General features: G+C 36.8%; 2 protein-coding genes across 3 annotated transcripts in view; one reads left to right on the top strand and one right to left on the bottom strand.

Moving 5' to 3' along the window:
* Window positions 1–46: 46 nt before the first annotated feature.
* On the bottom strand, window positions 47–10082 carry sfxn3 (sideroflexin 3). 2 transcript variants are annotated; one of them, XM_079842666.1, is made up of 11 exons: window positions 9852–10082; window positions 8945–9163; window positions 7157–7327; window positions 6508–6606; window positions 5653–5728; window positions 4996–5081; window positions 4328–4455; window positions 2885–2934; window positions 2739–2788; window positions 2598–2645; window positions 47–2516 (listed from the first exon to the last, which is right to left on the bottom strand). In XM_079842666.1, the coding sequence occupies exons 2-11, from the start codon at window positions 9106–9108 to the stop codon at window positions 2420–2422; spliced, it is 969 nt and encodes a 322-aa protein (XP_079698792.1). In that variant the 5' UTR covers window positions 9109–9163; window positions 9852–10082; the 3' UTR covers window positions 47–2419. The 2 variants fall into 2 exon arrangements, with proteins under 2 accessions (XP_079698792.1, XP_079698791.1); XM_079842665.1 differs by having other exon boundaries at window positions 8945–9120.
* A 1966-nt stretch (window positions 10083–12048) lies between these two features.
* Window positions 12049–18281, top strand: part of pdzd7a (PDZ domain containing 7a) — a 32455-nt gene continuing 26222 nt past the window's right edge. Inside the window, exons 1-4 of the mRNA XM_079842669.1 lie at window positions 12049–12171; window positions 13732–14456; window positions 15851–15988; window positions 16135–16309. Coding sequence (XP_079698795.1) covers window positions 14273–14456; window positions 15851–15988; window positions 16135–16309 — 497 coding nt within the window. The 5' untranslated portion in view covers window positions 12049–12171; window positions 13732–14272. The remainder of the gene's footprint in view (window positions 12172–13731; window positions 14457–15850; window positions 15989–16134; window positions 16310–18281) is intronic.

Here is an 18281-nt window from a genome sequence, read left to right as displayed (position 1 = left end):
AGAGTCGAGGCACCTCTACAGCAAGCTCTGACAAAATATAGTCTCAGACAGTTAAATTTCTTTATTACATTTTTCCAGATAAAATACACACAAGGATGTAACAAAACAATATAAAACAAAACACAATGAGCACCAATAATAACTATAATAATTGTGCTAAAGTGGGTTTTCCGGGAGTGACATTTATATGCACGACACATCACAATTTATTGTCCTTGCATTTGTCTGCACTTTTCCACGCTATAGGAGACCTATCAATAAATATGTGCTCTAAGCATCAAGAACATGTGCAGTGAAACAAAGAATTGTTTTCTTTGGTGAGGTCTCATTTTTGTAACATGCCAAATGTATTTGGTGTGACAATCTTTATTTTTAATTTGATCTATTATGATCCACATATTGATGGACAACCATAATATTATAACTGTAAATAGAAAATAACACATTAATGACAATTTTATCTTGTGTGTGTTATGGTTTTCCATCCATTAGGTTCACTAAATTATTAAATTTGTACACAAAATACTTTTGCATGAGATCTCCAATAAACATTGTCAGTTGTCTAGTGCAATTTACAATCATAAAACATCTGAAAGAACTTGCTAAGTAATCTGGTGTGCTTCTAGTAAAGTGTTACAAACAGGTTCGTGATTAAGGAGGATATGACAGTAATATATCCGTTGAGACAGACCCTGGTTTAAGTTTAGAACTCTGCATCTATTATGTTGAGCATCACTGTACAGTATTATATTGTGACATTAGTGTGCATTACATGATGGACTGAACTTGTGCCGGTACACTGCATTATTATAGGAAGAATTGAGTCTTGACAGCATGTGAGATTTGGTGTAACAGGACATTCCGAGAGGAAATTTAGTCAGTTTTGTATAAATCACAATCACATAGTCTTATTTGCATAACATATCCAACAGCTCTCTCTGTCAATCATAGTAACAGGGAAATTGTGCCTTAAAAAAAAGAAAGCATCAATCCCTGACTGCTTTCCACTGGGCTACATTTTTCAACAGCATACTTATGTAACATATAATGTGCTTAGATATTAGGCTAAATAATATTTGCCTACATGGAGTGCTTAAATCAAAAACAAACAGATTTCTGTTGCCACTCAGAGGACATGACGAGAACAACAACAAATCAATGTGCCCTTTCTTCCCAAAAAGCACAGTCTGATGGCAAAGAAACACTGTAAAGTGTTGTTAACTTCATCCACAAAAACAATAGGAACCAAGCAACAAAAACTACACACTGTAACATTACCACAATATGTCAGGGAAAACAAGTTTGATCTTATTCGCTCAGATTACTGGAGGCCGTTAAAGAACTTACAAAAGGTTAGGTTATAGCATACACTACAGACACCATGACTGACATCATATATATGTATATTATTGATACAACACCTCATAGATTCCCCCCATGACAACAATAAATAAACCTGATTGTTGTTCCCATGTCTGAGATGATGGATGATCAAAGCAGGGCATATGAAGCAACTTTCTCCATACTCTGAATGAGTACATGTCGTCTATCGAGCATGAGTAAACTCTGTTCGTATAAATAGCTCTTGCTGTCTGAGAGATTTAGTGCTTCTGTCTTTAAGCCCAGACACATTCTGCCCCATTAGGGGGGAATTATTTATACAAATCACACAAATGCTAATAAGTATTAAATATTCAAATGGATATTATTTTGACCTTTTCACAATTCTTCGTAACAATACACAAACTACAATCCACACAACCAAACATCTCGGAAACTTTTGCAATGACCTAAAACCATACGCAGGCCTGTAAGGCTTAAACAGAAATAATGAAGTATGGCCTGCAGGAAGTAAAGATGTACCTAAGAATTAGCATTTTGATGTGCTCATGAAGGAGTGCTAGCACATCGTAGGGTGCAGTTCTTTTGCAGTACAGAGAGTAAAGCACACTGCATTTGCTGCATAAGTGCACTTAATGGGCACAATGGAGCATGTAAGGTGGAAATACTCCTGGCAGAATAAAGTTGAAATTTCTAAAACCATCTTCAGTAAGAACATGCATGTGAGAAAACTTTGAGCCAAAGAACAACGATGAAACTAAAGATCTTACACTACGCATAAATGGTAATCTAGAATAAATCAAAGAAATTAATGTACTGGTAAATAAGTCTACGTGTGTGTTGTCAACAGATGGGGTTTAAAACATCAATGCAGCAGTTCAACATTCAAGCATCTTTAACTAAATCCAGCATTAAGTTCTGGCCTTCATTGTACATATAGTCATTTAGGATTGTGCAATAGCATGGGTAAAATTTGACAAAAATATATAACTCAGAAAAAAAAAATCTACCCTTAAAGTTGTGCCCACTGACCTCCGGTGCAATAAAGGATATCAAATGGGCTGCGACCTAGACTGCTCTACAGACCCTTGTTGAAATAAACACTGGTGATGTGAGGATTGCTTTGTCGTATCCTTTCTTGAAGCTCCGGCTCCAGGCTGCTCACCTTCATAGAACTTCACAGAGACAGAAAGACATCCCAATTCAGCACATCGAACAAACCAGGAGAAAAATAGATTAATATTAGTAGCACTAACCTCTTCTGTGGGAACAGGGCACAGCACAGCGGAGTGGCAAACACCAGGCTGTGGGGATAATAAATAAAATAAACCATTCATTCATTGTTTTAAACCAGGATTGCTGTGTATAGCAAACAAACACTGCCTTAAAGAACTCACCAGAATCCAACAAGTCCAACTTGTACAGGGGCATTGAGAACTGGGAACCGCTGAGAAATGGACCGAAATTTTGTGATGCAGTTTAAAAAACATCCATAATGCTGACAGATTCAGAGAAATGCTTGAAATTAGCCTGTGGTCCTTACCTTCATGAAAGCTTTCTTCTCCAAGGCATTCATAATAACTGGAGGAATAGCTGTTTGAGAAAACAAATGAATACAAATAAAATACAAGGAGAACACTCTTAATTTCTCTCAATTACATTTTTTTACCACTTCACAAAAAACAACAACACCAAAATATAGAGAAACTAATATTAACTAGGGATGCCACAATTCTCAATATAATATTGAACCGTTCGGTACGGCATTCAGGGTTCAATACGCGCTTGTGAATTGCGTTTTTATCGGTTTCACATTTAAATAATTATTTTTCTATCATTTGCCTCCATCCCAATACTGAACAACGCGACACATTCACATCACACGTTAGTTGTAGAGTTATACTCACAGAACACTATAGTTATTCACAATTATGAAAGTTAATTATTTGCATGCGTTTTAATGTCTTGCCGATTAAACATTTCATTCGCGTGCTTATGCACATACGCTTTTCCGAGCGCGCACACCAAAAGCCTGTCAAACACGTGATTACTGGACTAAGTAGTCTTACTGCGCTAATACTGTCAAATACACACAAGGTTTACATAAACACAGTCGGTTATGTCTAAAGTGAAAGTAAAATCGGCGTGTGTCTGTATATTAGATGTGGGCAGGTCTTAAATTGACAGCAGCCCAGCCTAGGGAACACGCTACCGCTTGTCCTTAAAGGGACAGTTCACCTCTAAAATTGTGTCATTATTTACTCACTCTAATGTTGTTACAAACCTGTATTAATTTCTTCTGTTGAATATCAGACAGTTGATGGTAGCCATTGACATCCATATTATTATTTCCTACAATGGGGACCAGCAACTGTTTGGTTTCCAACATTCTTCAAAATATATTTTATGTCCAACAGAAGAAAGAACTTTATTCAGGTTTAAAACAACTTGAGCGCGAGTAATCGATGACAGAATTTTCATTTTTGAGTGAACTATTAATAAAACAACAAAAGACAATCACTCGCTGCTCTTGACTGAAAAACTTTAATACAGTAGCTTAAATAAGAATCAATGTATATTTTATAGTGAAGTCTATGTAGTGTTTTATTTTTACATGTATTAATTCAATTTCATACTTAAATTCTGCTGTACAGCTCTGAGCTACCAGAGTAAATCTTTATATATATTTTATTTCATATTATACTATACACTAGGAATGTGTACAAGGGTTTTTTTTAAGTAAAGTTTTAAGTTTAAGTAAGGTTTTTCAAGTCTTTTAAGTAAAATAAAGAAAGAGTAATAGTATTTTTTCTCCTGAACCTCTTGCTTTTCCTGTCACCTAAGAATAGAATAACAAAAAACACTTGTGACAAGCCATCAGAACCAAACCGAACCGAAAACCGTGATTAAAAAAACCGAGGTATGTATTGAACCGTAGACTAACTGTATTGTTACATCCCTACTATTAACATAAAAAAAAGCTTACCCATGGCTGGCACTGCCATGCCAATACGAGACACCACCACCTGTACGATGGCTTGCTGAGCAGCTTTAGTTGATTCTCCGAGACGTTCACCCTCAGCATCAGTAACAGGAATACCATACTTCAGCTCTCTGTAGAAGTATTAAGAACTAATTCAATGGTCGATTCAACATTTTTAAAGCCAAATAATAGGGCAGTAAGCAATTTCTGAGAAACACTGTTGATATTTAAAATCAACCCAAACAAACACACCCCTCCCTTCATTGCTCCGCCTCTAAAATGCACAAATGGAATGCAAGGTTGGATGTTTCTGTATTCAAGCAAAACAAATCTTTGCGAACAATAAAGCAAAGATGACGAACGACAATGAAGAACAAAAAAATTAACATACAAACAAGCTCCAGACAAACAATGACACTAAAAACTACATTACAACAGCATATCTTAGTTCTGTGAAACATAGCAAAACCAATGTTACTCATGTATGGAGCAGAAGCAAAGCAAACTTGGAGTTTGTTTTCAGGACTTCCTGCTCTGGTCTCTCCAGGGCTAGAAAGCTGCTCTAATTTCAACACAGATCCTAAAGATCTTGCCTTATCATAACCTCTCTTTTTCCAGCGATTTTCAGAAATCAAAGTTATGTTAAAATTCAAAAGTCTTTTTTCACTTACCTTTGTCTCATGAAGGGTATGTTGATACAGTTTGCTGCTGCCACCGCAGCAAAGGGAACAAAACGCGCCATAATGGCAGGCAAGTGCTGGAGAGAGATAAGACAATGAGTGACTAATGCCAAAAATTGTCCACAAAATTTAAAACGGCATTTAAAAGTCATATAAAAGGTACTAACATACAAGATCACCAATTAAGCCTAGAACTCTTTAGCTGTACGCATAAACAGGTTTGTTTATGTGTCTGAATACAGGGAGATAGATTTCAAGAAATTAATACTTTTAATCAGCAAGGACACATTAAACTGATAAAGTGACCGTAAATACCATGGTACATTTATGTTACAGAAGATTTCTATTTCAAATACAGTTCTTTGAATTTTCCATTCATCAAAGAATTCAAAAAAAACTTTCATGTACGATCACATGAAAAAAAAAGAAAAAGAATTCATTTTAAATTAATATTTCACAAATATTTTTCTATATTTAAATTGAATATAAAAACCACATATATACAACATTGAACAACAATAGAAACAATATTGAGTAGTAAACCAATATCTTAATTTTTTTTTAAGATTTTAAAAGAAATGTCATAATAAAAAGTCACTGTGATAAACTAAACTATAAATATTGTCACAATTTAAGGAAAGGACAGACCTTGGTCAGAGACTTCAGGCCAAGGGCTGTTATTACAGCTCCAGTGGTTGCACTGACGTAGGCCGCACCAAGCTGACTGCAGAGGTGAAAATAATTTGCATTGATTATTATGTATTGTCATGAAACACTGACATCTCTGCTCCATGGGAAGTTCATGAAGTGCATGTGGAATAGACTCCATGTGTGTCATATGGCTCATGCAACAGCTTTCAGGACACTAAAGGCGTACACTGCCACTGTCGTGAGCCATTGCACACGTCAGTTAACCTGATAATCGTGTCAAAGCAGCTGTTATATGGCAAGACTACTGCACAGTGAGCCGGCGGCAATCACATGAGCTTTCATGCTAAACACGGAGACTGGAGCTTTCAATATTCCTGCTATACCTTTGGTAGAAAAAAGAAAGAAAATAAAAAGACGAGTGTGCAAATGATTTGGTAAAAAGTAGAGAACAGCACAGCCATTCCTTTCTAAAAAAACAACTGTTTGTGTGTCAGTGTATGCACACGCTGTGGTTGCAGCCACATGGACTATAAATAATATTCATAGATCTAGCATATGCGAGTTGTGTATGATTTGGCAATAGGGGACAGCCAATATGCACTGGTCAAAATTGGGCTGACTCCCTACATTTTTCCACATGATTTCTCCCGAGAGAAAAGGGTAAAAAACTAAAACAAATACCTGCGAGCTTGTGACATCAAAAATCATACTGTGTACGCCCGACTTTAATGATGCAATATACCAACAAGGGGTGGAAACACATCATCACACCATTAAAAGGTGGGTTGCAATGAGGCATCCAATAGAAACCTGCAGCTAGACTGTTTCTAGTAGTGATCTTAGCCTTCATACTTCATGGTGAGTGGCGCGTCTCCACTGCGGTTAGTGTAGTTGACAACAGCGTTGAAGGACTGGTTAACCCACTGCCAAAACACCACTGCTGGGGTTGTCCTGAAAACACAGAGAGAAACTTGAATTCAATGAAAAATGCAACTTGTATTTTGTTTTTTAAATAAAATACATTTATTATGAGACTTCTTGGACAATGCAGCAGTCATAAGAATCTCCCACACAAGCCTGTAATTTGAGTCACATGTTGATCTTCCTCAAAATGACTCATTTTCAGATGACTCATTGATCCAAGTAATAATGCGTCCACAAAACCGGGAAAAAGAACTGCAATTCTTTTCCAATCTAAGTCAAAGTATTATTTTACTCTTCAACGTTTTAAAAGCACAATACTACCATAAAACACAGTCAACCTTCTAACCCTGAATCAAACCACCAAACTTAGCCATTCAGTAGGACTGCTGTCTTTTCCATGATGACTCATTTAGGAAATATTCCCTGAACTGAGCGGGGATGTTTATCCCAGCCATGGAAAGATTTACTCCCTTTCCTTTTCTGGCTCTAATGTATATAATTTTCAGGTCTAAATACACTTCCTGTCCATATGGTGTCCAGAACAATGAATGATCAAGAGTGACGGTGCTCTTCTTACCTGTAAAAAGTGAGCATGCAACCCGTGATGGTCATGTTCATGGGCACTTGTGCAGACATGCGTCCAATTAGCAGCATTTTCTCTCCCGTGTCTGGGTGGAAAGCGGAGTCGTAGATGTATTTGGCCCTCCATAGTTGATCTTCTGTTAGCCCAGGCTTCACGACTCCCAACCTGTAAGGGAGGGCACAGCAGAAAGATACTTTATTCAACACATCAAAACAATAATGTAACAGATTGATCCTATGGTAAACTGACAACAGCATAGAGAGCTGAAATAATATTTACAAGTGTGTGATTTTTGGATTTTAAAACAGGTCTTCTATTCCTGTTTAATATGCAGAAACATATACAAGTAAGTAAGCCATTCATATGTTGATTCCTATGAAAAGCTCTGTTGGGTTTTCAAAACATTGCTATTTTTGTTTGAGCATATCAACCAGCAACTCTGGCCAATGGCATTTGGGGTGGGACTGGGATCTGTTTGTCTGACCAGTGGGAGAGAGGGGAGTGTTTGACAATAGCCCATTATAAAACTTCTCAGGGCATCAGAGCTAGTAAAAACCATTCAACCAACTCAAACCATTCAAAAAGTTTGGGGATTTTTTAAAATATTTTTTGAAAGAAATCTCTAATGCTCACCAAGGCTGCATTTATTTGGTCATATGCTGATTTGCTGCTCAAGAAACATTTCTTATTATTATTAACGTTGAAAATAGCTGTGCTTATTATTTTTGTGGAAACAGTGATACTATTTCTTCAGGATTCTTTGATGAATACACAGTGAAAAAGAACATTTACTTAAAATTGAAATATTCTCATAAATGTCTTTACTTTCACTTTTGATCAATTTAATGTGTTTTTGCTGAATAAAATTTTTTTTTTGGGATGCACCAAAATGAAAATTCTGGGCCAAAACCAAAAATTCTGGATGCACTTGGCCGAAAACTGGAAATATATAGTATTAATCATAAATATCATAATATATTCATAAAGGAGCTCACCGCACAGGAGCTCAAAGGCAGTTCCCCTCCCTTCATCCTCATCTAGCAGTTTTATCATTGGTAGAATATAGAATGAGTAAAATATTACAATACAAGGATTTCAGTCAAATGCAATATATACAATATGTGACCCTGGACCACAAAACCAGTCATAAGAGTAACATTTTTTTTCCATATTTAGATTTATAAATCACATGAAAGCTGAAATAAGCTTTCCATTGATGGATGGTTTGTTAGGATAGGACAATATTTGGCCGAGATATAACTATTTGAAAATCTGGAATCTGAAGGAGCAAAAAAAATATATACATTGAAAAAAAGTCCTTAGCAATGCATATTACTACTAATAATACATTGTTGATATATTTACGGTAGCAAATACACAAAATCTCTTCATGGAACATGATCTTTACTTAATATACTACTGATTTTTTGGCATAAAAGAAAAATCGATCATTTTGACCGATACAATATTGTTGGCTATTGCCACAAATATACCTGTGCGATTTAAGACATCACATATGTCAACCCACACTGTAAAACCGCAGATGTGGCAACCCTGTTTGCACAGTTGTGAGGTCTGAATAGCACTGGCCTTCAAACAACAACATCCATGCCACAATGTTTTAAGAGTCAGTTTAGAAACGAAAACGAACATTTATTATATATTATATATATACTCCCTAAATAATTTCCAATAATGTAGTGATTGGTACAGATACAGTTTCTACATTATCATAAAAGACAAGATTTCACCCCAACAATTGAGCCCTTTGGGATCACAGACCTGTAGTCCTCCACAATAACTCTGGCATCCTCCAAAACCTCACTGGACAGCAGCACGTTTCTGGGGTCCGTCACCATGAAGAAGTGCTGAGCCCGGCCCATGAATGTGCCCTGGTCCCATCGCGGTTCTTTAATGTTGATATTCAGTGGCAAATCTCCAGACATCCTATTCGCCTTCTGCGAAGATCACAAATAATCTACTGAGAAACTCACTCACTCCCTGAGAAACAAAACATAGTTTAGACGTGAACAAGATCATTGTCACACTTGAGAATAAAATATTAACATCTCTGTCATGAAGAATGTTGAACTGGAGCTATGCCAAATATTAGTCAGGTTTGTGACAGAAAATAATTTCAAAGGTGCAAGTAAAACTAAGAAAATTAACGTCTGAAAACATAACAAAAAACATCTTTTATACCCGGTTTACTAATAATTTAGCACGCTTATTGTCATGCGCGCCTATAAACAATAATGCCTGACAGATTAACATTCGACTTTAGCAATACTAGCAATCGGTAACTAAACTGCTGAACAACTAAATAAAATTGTATCTTTTATCTACCATGGAAAAGCGAGCGATATATTCCGCATAATTACAGCTTTTGTAGCTAATGCTAGCTGCTATGCTGGTGGGATGTAAACAACAAGGACGTGTAAAATAAAGATATTTCTTATGCATTGAGATTCAATTATTTTTAATGAAGCTGTGAATTGTTGTGTTGTGCAAATTTCGCTAATAACATAAGCAATGTATTTATAAGCATACCCATATCCCCTTCAACCTGCTAAGATAGCGTTAGCTAGCTACAATATAATCTCAACTACATGAACACAACAACCATATCGAAACAGACAATCCTGCATTTTTGTTCAAAGAGTCATTCAGTAAAATACGTGACACAGACCTTGCTAAATGACCACAGGTAACGTTCAGGTACACCTTGAAGCAGATGACCTCAGCGCTGACTGCTTTCCTCTGCGTGATGACAGTTACTGCCCGCACTTCCGGTCTCTGACTAGCTTGCCTCGAAAATCTGCGCGAGATGGTTGAAATGATGAACGTGCGCTTTTTTGTGTGAAAAGGCGGCGTTTGGAGCGGAGAGATCTGCAGTTGGCTCGAGAAACTGGGCGTGGGTGAGAAGTGCTTTTTGATTGGTAGATGGTTCTAAACCGGGGCGTGGATAAGAGCGGCGTTATGATTGGTAGATGGTCCTAAACCGGGGCGTGGATAAGAGCGGCGTTATGATTGGTTATCTGTTTCGTGATTCCCTGAGATAGGCCAATGATTTTTAGCTTTTTGAAAAAAGGTGTTAAATGTGCTTTAAGCGACTTTTTGTAAACTTCCTCCATACCCACTGAAAAAGACGGCTTCATTCCTTCAACCACAAGCCCTTGGCTTGCAAAGAGCATTTCTCTTTGGCTGAACAAACAAAGACCCTGTTAAATAATTTGACTGTCTATCAAAGATGTCAGATATCATGCTATATCTCAAATAATGTGGTATCACATAGGCCTACACTATTGCCAGAAGAATTGGGACACCCCTCCAAATCATTGAATTCAGGTGTTCCAATCACTTCCATGGCCACTTAAATCAAGCAAAGGCATGCAGACGCTTCTACAAACATTTGTGAAAGAATGGGTCGCTCTAAGGAGCTCAGTGAATTCAAGCGTGGGACCGGGATAGTTTGCCACCTGTGCAATAAGTCCATTTATGAAGTTTTCTCACTACTAAATATTCAACGGTCAACTGTTAGTGGTATTATAATAAAGTGGAAGCAATTGGGTTCAACAACTTCTCAGCCACAAAGTGGGATGCAGTGAAGCATGCTGCCTCTGGACTCTAAAGCAGTGGACACATGCTCTCTGGAGTGACAAATCACGCTTCTCAGTCTGCCAATCCGATGGACGAGTTTGGGTTTGGCAGTTGCCAGGAGAACGGTACTTGCCGGAGTACATTGTGCCAAGTGTAGAGTTTGGTGGAGGGGGGATTATGGTGTGGGTTTTTTTTTCATGGGGTTGGTCTTTGCCCCTTAGTTCCAGTTAAAGGAACTCTTAATGCTTCAGCATACCAAGACTTTTTGGACAATTTCATGCTCCCAATTTTCATGGCCCCTTCTTATTCCAACATGACTGCACACCAGTGCACAAAGCAAGGTCCATAAGACATGGATGAACGAGTTTGGTGTGGAGGAACTTGACTGGCCTGCACAACCTGATAGAACACCTTTGGGATGAATTAGAGCGGAGACTGTGAGCCAGGCCATCTCAACATAAGTGCCTGACCTCACAAATGCGTTTCTAGAAGAATGATAAAAAATTCCCATAAACACACTATTAAACCTTGTGGAAAGCCTTCCCAGAAGAGTTGAAACTGTTGTAAAAGGTGGGCCAACTCCATATTAAACCCCATGGATTAAGAATGGGATGCCATTAAAGTTCATGTGCATGGAAAGGCAAGCCTCCCAAAACTTTTGGCAATATGCATGTACCTGTGAGATCAAAATAAACAACCAGCTAAGATAAGATTGGGATGTGTCAAACAATAACAACAAATGCATTTTGAATAAAGAGCTGTAGGTATATTTGGTGAAAAGATGGAAAATGCAGAAATCCTGACTTTACATATACGATGGATACTGTGTTCTCTGGATATTTGGATATTCAGTTTACTCCGCAATACAATCTGAAGGAGTTCATACCCACTTACAAACCAAATTCAGAGCAAATAATTAAAGCAATGTTGTTAAATGTCCACTACATGGCAGTATAGTGTCATGCAAGATGCTCCAATCTCCTTGACGCTATGAAAGGGGATCAATTACGGTTTATCTCCAAGACAAATTCACAATTTGATCAAAAGACAATTCTCTGGCAGTAGATCAGACACTCATAATTGCATACATTTAACCAAGGTAGATCATTGAATCACAAAAAGAAGAGAAGCGTGCAACCTTTTGATATGTGCTCCATTTTATGACTGATAGCACCGGGCGCTAAACTGCAGACCAACGTGAGACCTAATTGGATCTTGTTCCACAAGACCACTGTTCATATAATACTCTTATGCTATGAGTGACGATTGTCAACCACTGGTCCAAATGAGTTGTGCAGTGTCCTTCTGAGCTGCTTCATAATCCAATCACCTGCCCTGAGAGGCGGGCTTAAAGGAGGCTAATATTGTCTTTGTCTCAGGTGAGGTCATGCGGCACAACATGGAGACAGGTAACGGCGTTTAACTTCATCGAACTTGGTTTTTGTGGCATTATGCATCATATTAACAACAGACTAAGTAAATAAAGTAAATCATTTTTTATTCAGAATGAGTCTTACCGGTAATTCAAATTTCCTGCTAACCTGTTGACTGCATCTGTTGCTTAAGGATCTCATAGGATGATCTTTGTATAGTTGTGAGATTATTCTCACCTAGAAGCATTAAATCTAGGCTATTTACTCTCGAAGAGCAAGTCAACACTTTATCTCTGAATGTTGTCTTATATTGTTTACTGACGCGTTTCGGTGCTCTTTACGCAACCTGTTGCGTGTGCGCTGTCCGCGGTGCTGATGATGACAGTCAGTCGACACAACTTCCCTTTAAGAATAACAAAATGACAACATCAATTTCTTATCTTAGACATATAATGCATGACCCAACTTGTCCTTACATGAGCGCTTATGGGTCAAGATGAAGCGTTTTGAACTCGGTGGATTTCTTCAAGAAAAATGAATCAATCCGGTTTTTATAGTTACTTCAAGGGTAATCGATTAGTTTAAGAATTTCATTATACACGTAAAATACATTATTTTAATTTGTTTACTTTCCATATACAAATACAGTAATATATATATATATATATATATATATATATATATATATATATATATATATATATATATATATATATATATATATATATATATATATATATATATATATATATATATATATATTGATAACTATAACTAACTTTCAACAGATTATATATCTATGATACTGGCAGAAAGAAGCAGATCTTATTCAAAAAGTCTGCACTGTCATTTGGGGGAGATTCTACCCCTCTTGCTTCTGTTCTGAGGGAAGAAATATTCGTACTGGTCATCTGGACACACCTACTGACTCTTTATTATTGGTATTTTTACACATTTTATAATCCTAAAATATTATCCATAAAATATTTTGAATTCTTAAACGCAACCAACCATTGTCTTTATAATAAGAATCTTTTGTTTCAAACTCCAGCCATTTTTTTTTCCACTTGACTTTATGAGGTGTTACATGGGATGCTTATCAAAGTACTCATAGGCCTATATGTTGAGCACTTGTTGGCTGCTTTTCTTTCACTGTTTAGTACACATAGACACAATTTAAAGCACAAGTCTTTCAGTTGCAAGGTTTTTTTTTAATCACACAAAACATTAATTCAGTCAGGTGTGTGTGTCTAAACATTTGACTGGAATAATGTATGGAAGAAGCCTATGTGATGTAAACACTTTCAGTAGTATAGTTTTCCAAAATCACAAGCCAAATTGAATTTAATTTTCATGATGAATCCATTCAGAATATATATATACCAATTACTAAAAAATATGTAAATTATATGTGCTTTCTTAGGCTAAAACAACAAACAAACAAAAAAGCAGGTCCTAACATATTAGTGCTCCACATCAGCTCAGTATATCTTGCTGTGGAAACAGTGCAACCCTTAGCTTTCCAGAATGCAATAATTGCTGATATCATTTTACCTCCCATGGGAAATTACTCATTGCGCGGCTGGGTTCTCACAGATCTTTCTCTGTCGTCTTGGATCACTGGCTGGTAAAGGTGAGACACTGAGGCCCAGGAGGACCAGATGACTGACTCCTGCCAAGCAAAGCTCCACTGGCCGTGAGGAGGGACTCCAGCCCAATGCCCCAGTCTAACAAGCAGACTTTCAACTCAACAAAAAGACCTGAGCCACTGCTATACATCCTCTGTTTTTGTGGAGCTAAACAGGATACACTTTGCTTTGCCGCTGCTTGGATAATAGAATTAGTTTATCAGCTGTTTTATGAAATGATATTAATTATGCTGGAGTCCTTTGGATCGAATCACTCTATGAAGACACGACACAATATGGCTTGTAATCTAAAGTGAACAATGCTGGATCTATCGCAGTTCCTTCCTGCACAATTGCGGCAGAGTTTCCTTTTGTGGAACTAATCCTGTGGACTGTAATCCTTGTGACTGGTATTTTCCCACCGGACCTCTAGTTTTCCCACTCCACCCATCTTCCCTTTAGGAGCTCAGGCCCTGGATGAGGGTCAGAGGGGAGGTCGGCACTTTGCCATGGCTCATTCGTCTGACACGGCACGCAAAGACATGACGAATGGGGCTCATCCCAGTGCCCAGCCAGGGCCCTCGGGCACCTCTACTCTACCACGCTACCTGCACAAGAAGCAGCAGCGCCAGAGAGGAGTGAGATCTTCCTCCCCTATGGGCAGGGTCATCATCATCAATGCGCCTGTCGATGGTGAGTCTCCAACAAGTATTTGCACCTTCACATGATATAGATGCAGATATAGATTTTTTGGCAGATTGGTAGAAAATTCATATTTATTCCATATGATGTCATTCGTAGGATTTCATTTGAGATGAAGGCTTAGTTTTTATCTAAAAATCATAGTTTTGTACGATTCAAATCATACATATTCATATGAAATCGCTACGCAAGTTACTTCGGGAGTTAGAGGCGTCCACTGTGTGAACATGATGGTTATTGTAGTATTCCTCAAAATGAAAACTTGCTAAACTTACAATATTACGCTAACCTGCAATAATGAAATGTTAAATAACGCAAAAATACTTTATGTATTTAATCTCACTTTATTAACCACTGTCTTTGCTGCTGACCTATAGTCACCTATATGACTGTATAGTTTTAGATGAACATCACATTTGATTGTGTTTGTTTTTATTGCTAAAACAAGAGGGATGAACTTTCTTCTCCTGCGTCCAATTCCTCTGCAATCCAGAATGGCAGCTGATTTCACTTTTGGTGAAAGGGCCTTTACATTTGCATATAACTCTTTTAATCTCTTTTTGAAAACAAACAAGCAAGCTCAGAAAAAGTAGCCAAAAGTATCGTAACACATTACTCTCCATAAAAAGTAACTAAGTAACACAGTTTTTTGCCTTTTTAGGAGTAAAAGTTACTTTTAAAAGTAACGTTCCCCATCTCTGAACGGCCATAACTTGAAAATTATTATTTGTTTAGTAGTAACAATCAGAAATGTAATATATATAGCTATAGATTGCAATATCATACATCCCTAGGATAATAATAGTACATCATCAATCTTTGAAATAACATGAACAGGTTCCTGTGATGCTTTTTAAAGGGGTTGTTAAATGCTTTACAATTGTTGGCTGCCTTTACTTCCATTTAATGATGTTAGCTAACTGCATGATTTGTATTATCTTAGAACTGTATATTATTCTGACATTATGGACATAACTTGGACACAGTCCCCTCTGATAACAGATTACTCTAAATGGTAGTGTAGAAACATGCATTTTCTGTAAAGCTGCTTTGTCAAAAAATATTTTGTTTTGTAAAGAAAGTCATACATAGGAACATTAGTAGTCCTATATTATTATATATTATTATATTAATTATATTAATTATATTAATTATATTATATTATATTATATTATATTATATTATATTATATTATATTATATTATATTATATTATATTATATTATATTATATTATATTATATTATATATATCATGAATATATCATGTATATCATGAAACCCTTTTGCTAAGGAGTAAAAACATTGTTGGAATCCATGAAAGAACTTGTACTTTGAATTTGTTCTCAGAGGTTCCTTGTATTTGTGTTTGGTGTCATGCACTGTAGGTGGGGATGACTGTGAAGACATTCACACAATTACTGTGGACAAAAGTGAGGATGGCAGGCTGGGCTTCAGTGTGCGGGGAGGCTCTGAACACGGCCTTGGAATCTTTGTCAGCAAAGTGGAGGATGACAGCACTGCAGGTACACCTGACAGCAGAATAATGCTTGATGACACAAGACTGAGATTTCCATCCCACATTTTTATTACATCTTACAACAAAGTATAAATGTATAAGCTATCGTTGAGTTTCATGTCCATCATTTTGTTTCCTCATTCCACACTTCAGAGTTGGCAGGCTTGTGTGTTGGGGATAAGCTGGTCGAGGTGAATGGCATAAGTCTGGAGAGCATCACCATGAGCAGTGCTGTAAAAGTCCTGACGGGAAACAATCGTCTGCGCATGGTGGTAAGACGCGTGGGGAAGGTGCCTGGTATCCGCTATTCAAAAGAGAAGACTACATGGTAACTGGTTAAAAATTATTTGCTATTTTGTATGTTTTTATATCAGGCTAAGCACATTCTATCAGGCTGAACATCATTAGTAATGTTACATCTGCACCAGTGGTTCTCAAGACCTCCCATTGTACAACACATTTATTCAAAGGGCCCCCATATTGGCTAAGATATTCCCGCTGCTATTTCTGCTATAATTGTATTAACGTTGCTTGTTTTTTAAACTTTATTTTGATATATTAAAGTTACACTATGTAACTTTTCAGCCCTCTAGCAAAACCCATTTGGCCCATAACTATATGACCCTTCAGAATAAATAATACTTTACAATAAACTCTGTAGGAGGGATACATATGGTAATTTATCTGTTCAAAAATAAATAAAATACCTTACTCACCGATTAGACACACTTGTTCAGATACATGTCCATTGCCATCTCCGTGACGCTTTTACAACAGTTCAAATCCCTTAGTTCTTCATCTCTGAAAAGGCAAACCAATGTTGATTGTCGTTTTATTACGAGATCTGTCGAGTTCTGCCTTTGCCAGCAAACGCTCCTCTGTTCTGCATTTTTTTCGAGATTTAGTGTGCTTCATGTCAACCTTTCTCACTCATTCCCAGACAGCAATATAGTGTCGGCCCAGATCTGGCCCACATACGCGTTGAATCCACATATACCAGATGTGGCTCGGATCTGGGCCACACTATGTTGCTGTCTGGGTTGTGACAACTAATCTATGTCACTCCCACACCATACACACATAGCCAGAGCAACTTTTCTCTATTTACGGATATGATGAGACATGCATGGGTGAGTGACATTCTGTATATGTATGCAATATGACATATGTATGCAGTTTCCTTTTACATTTTTAAAAATATAAGCACGTACGTATAATAGGCATAGTGAATCAGGGGAAGACAAAAACATGTTTTAGAAGAAGGATTAATGATGCATTTAATTAATTATTTAAATTTGGTTCATTTTGAACAAAAAAAAAGTTATATAGTATATGTTTAAATTGATTAACCATGATTCAATTTGTGATTCTAGAATATTAAAGATTCTGATTCTGTATATTCTTCAATAATAACAATAGTTATTAAAGAAATATATTCTATTTACATATTTATTTATATATATATATATATATATATATATATATATATATATATATATATATATATATATATATATATATATATATATATATATATATATATATATATATATATATATATATATATATATATATATATATATATATATATATTAGTTAAAATTATTCAATAATTTTAAGTCATCCTGTGCCCCCCCTTTTTTACATTTACTGAGAAAAAAATGCATTCTTCTTATTTTCATTGCTGTACAAATAAGTAACGAAATGTACCAACATGACCTTTAGTAGTCTGCAAGAAAAGTAGTTGTTTGTATGGCAGTTTGACCTGTCTTTCACAAGCCTGCCTCCTGGAGGTTTTCAAGTACCCTGTGACAACTCATTACAGAAGAGAACAGAAGTCTTTCGTCCTTGAACATTTAGAGGTTATTTTGGTGGCCTGTTTGAAATACTGGTACTTTAGGCATTTATTTGTTGCAACGACTAAACTGAGACGATAAGGAGAGTGTAGTGATGGGCTGCCGCCCCCCTGCCTTGACTAACGGGGTGGAAACCCTGTGACTCTTGGCCTTTGCTTGTTATCTTTTCCTTGAGCTTCTGTTTCAGCATACAGCGGTGGTAGAGTTACCTCAGTGGTCTTCGCAGCCATTTCATTAACTGATAGTAGAGCAAGTTTATTACAGAAGTATATGTGTCCACCTGAATTTTTATTTTTGTGTGCTTGTGTATTTTTTCCCCTCTATCTTAATTTAATATGCAGAGACAACTATATCATCAAAGTGTGAACACTGTGGCTCTGTGCCACATTTAAAACATGGCTCTGTTTGTTTGAGCAGCCCGATGCAGCAACATGGAACCAATGG

This window comes from Gobio gobio (genome assembly GCF_949357685.1).
Source record: "Gobio gobio genome assembly, chromosome: 18".
NCBI classification, from domain to species: Eukaryota; Metazoa; Chordata; class Actinopteri; order Cypriniformes; family Gobionidae; genus Gobio; species Gobio gobio.
Note: the sequence above shows the minus strand (reverse complement) of the source record. Positions and strands in the feature narration are given on the sequence as shown.

Bases quoted from the DNA above. Each gene is read 5' to 3' on its own strand.
- sfxn3 (XM_079842666.1), bottom strand. From the start codon at position 9,108: ATGTCTGGAGATTTGCCACTGAATATCAACATTAAAGAACCGCGATGG. The intron at 5,082-5,652 runs GTCTGTCCTTTC...ATCTCTCTCCAG, and splicing joins GCCTGAAGTCTCTGACCAAG to CACTTGCCTGCCATTATGGC. The intron at 2,517-2,597 runs GTTAGTGCTACT...GTCTCTGTGAAG, and splicing joins GCCCTGTTCCCACAGAAGAG to TTCTATGAAGGTGAGCAGCC.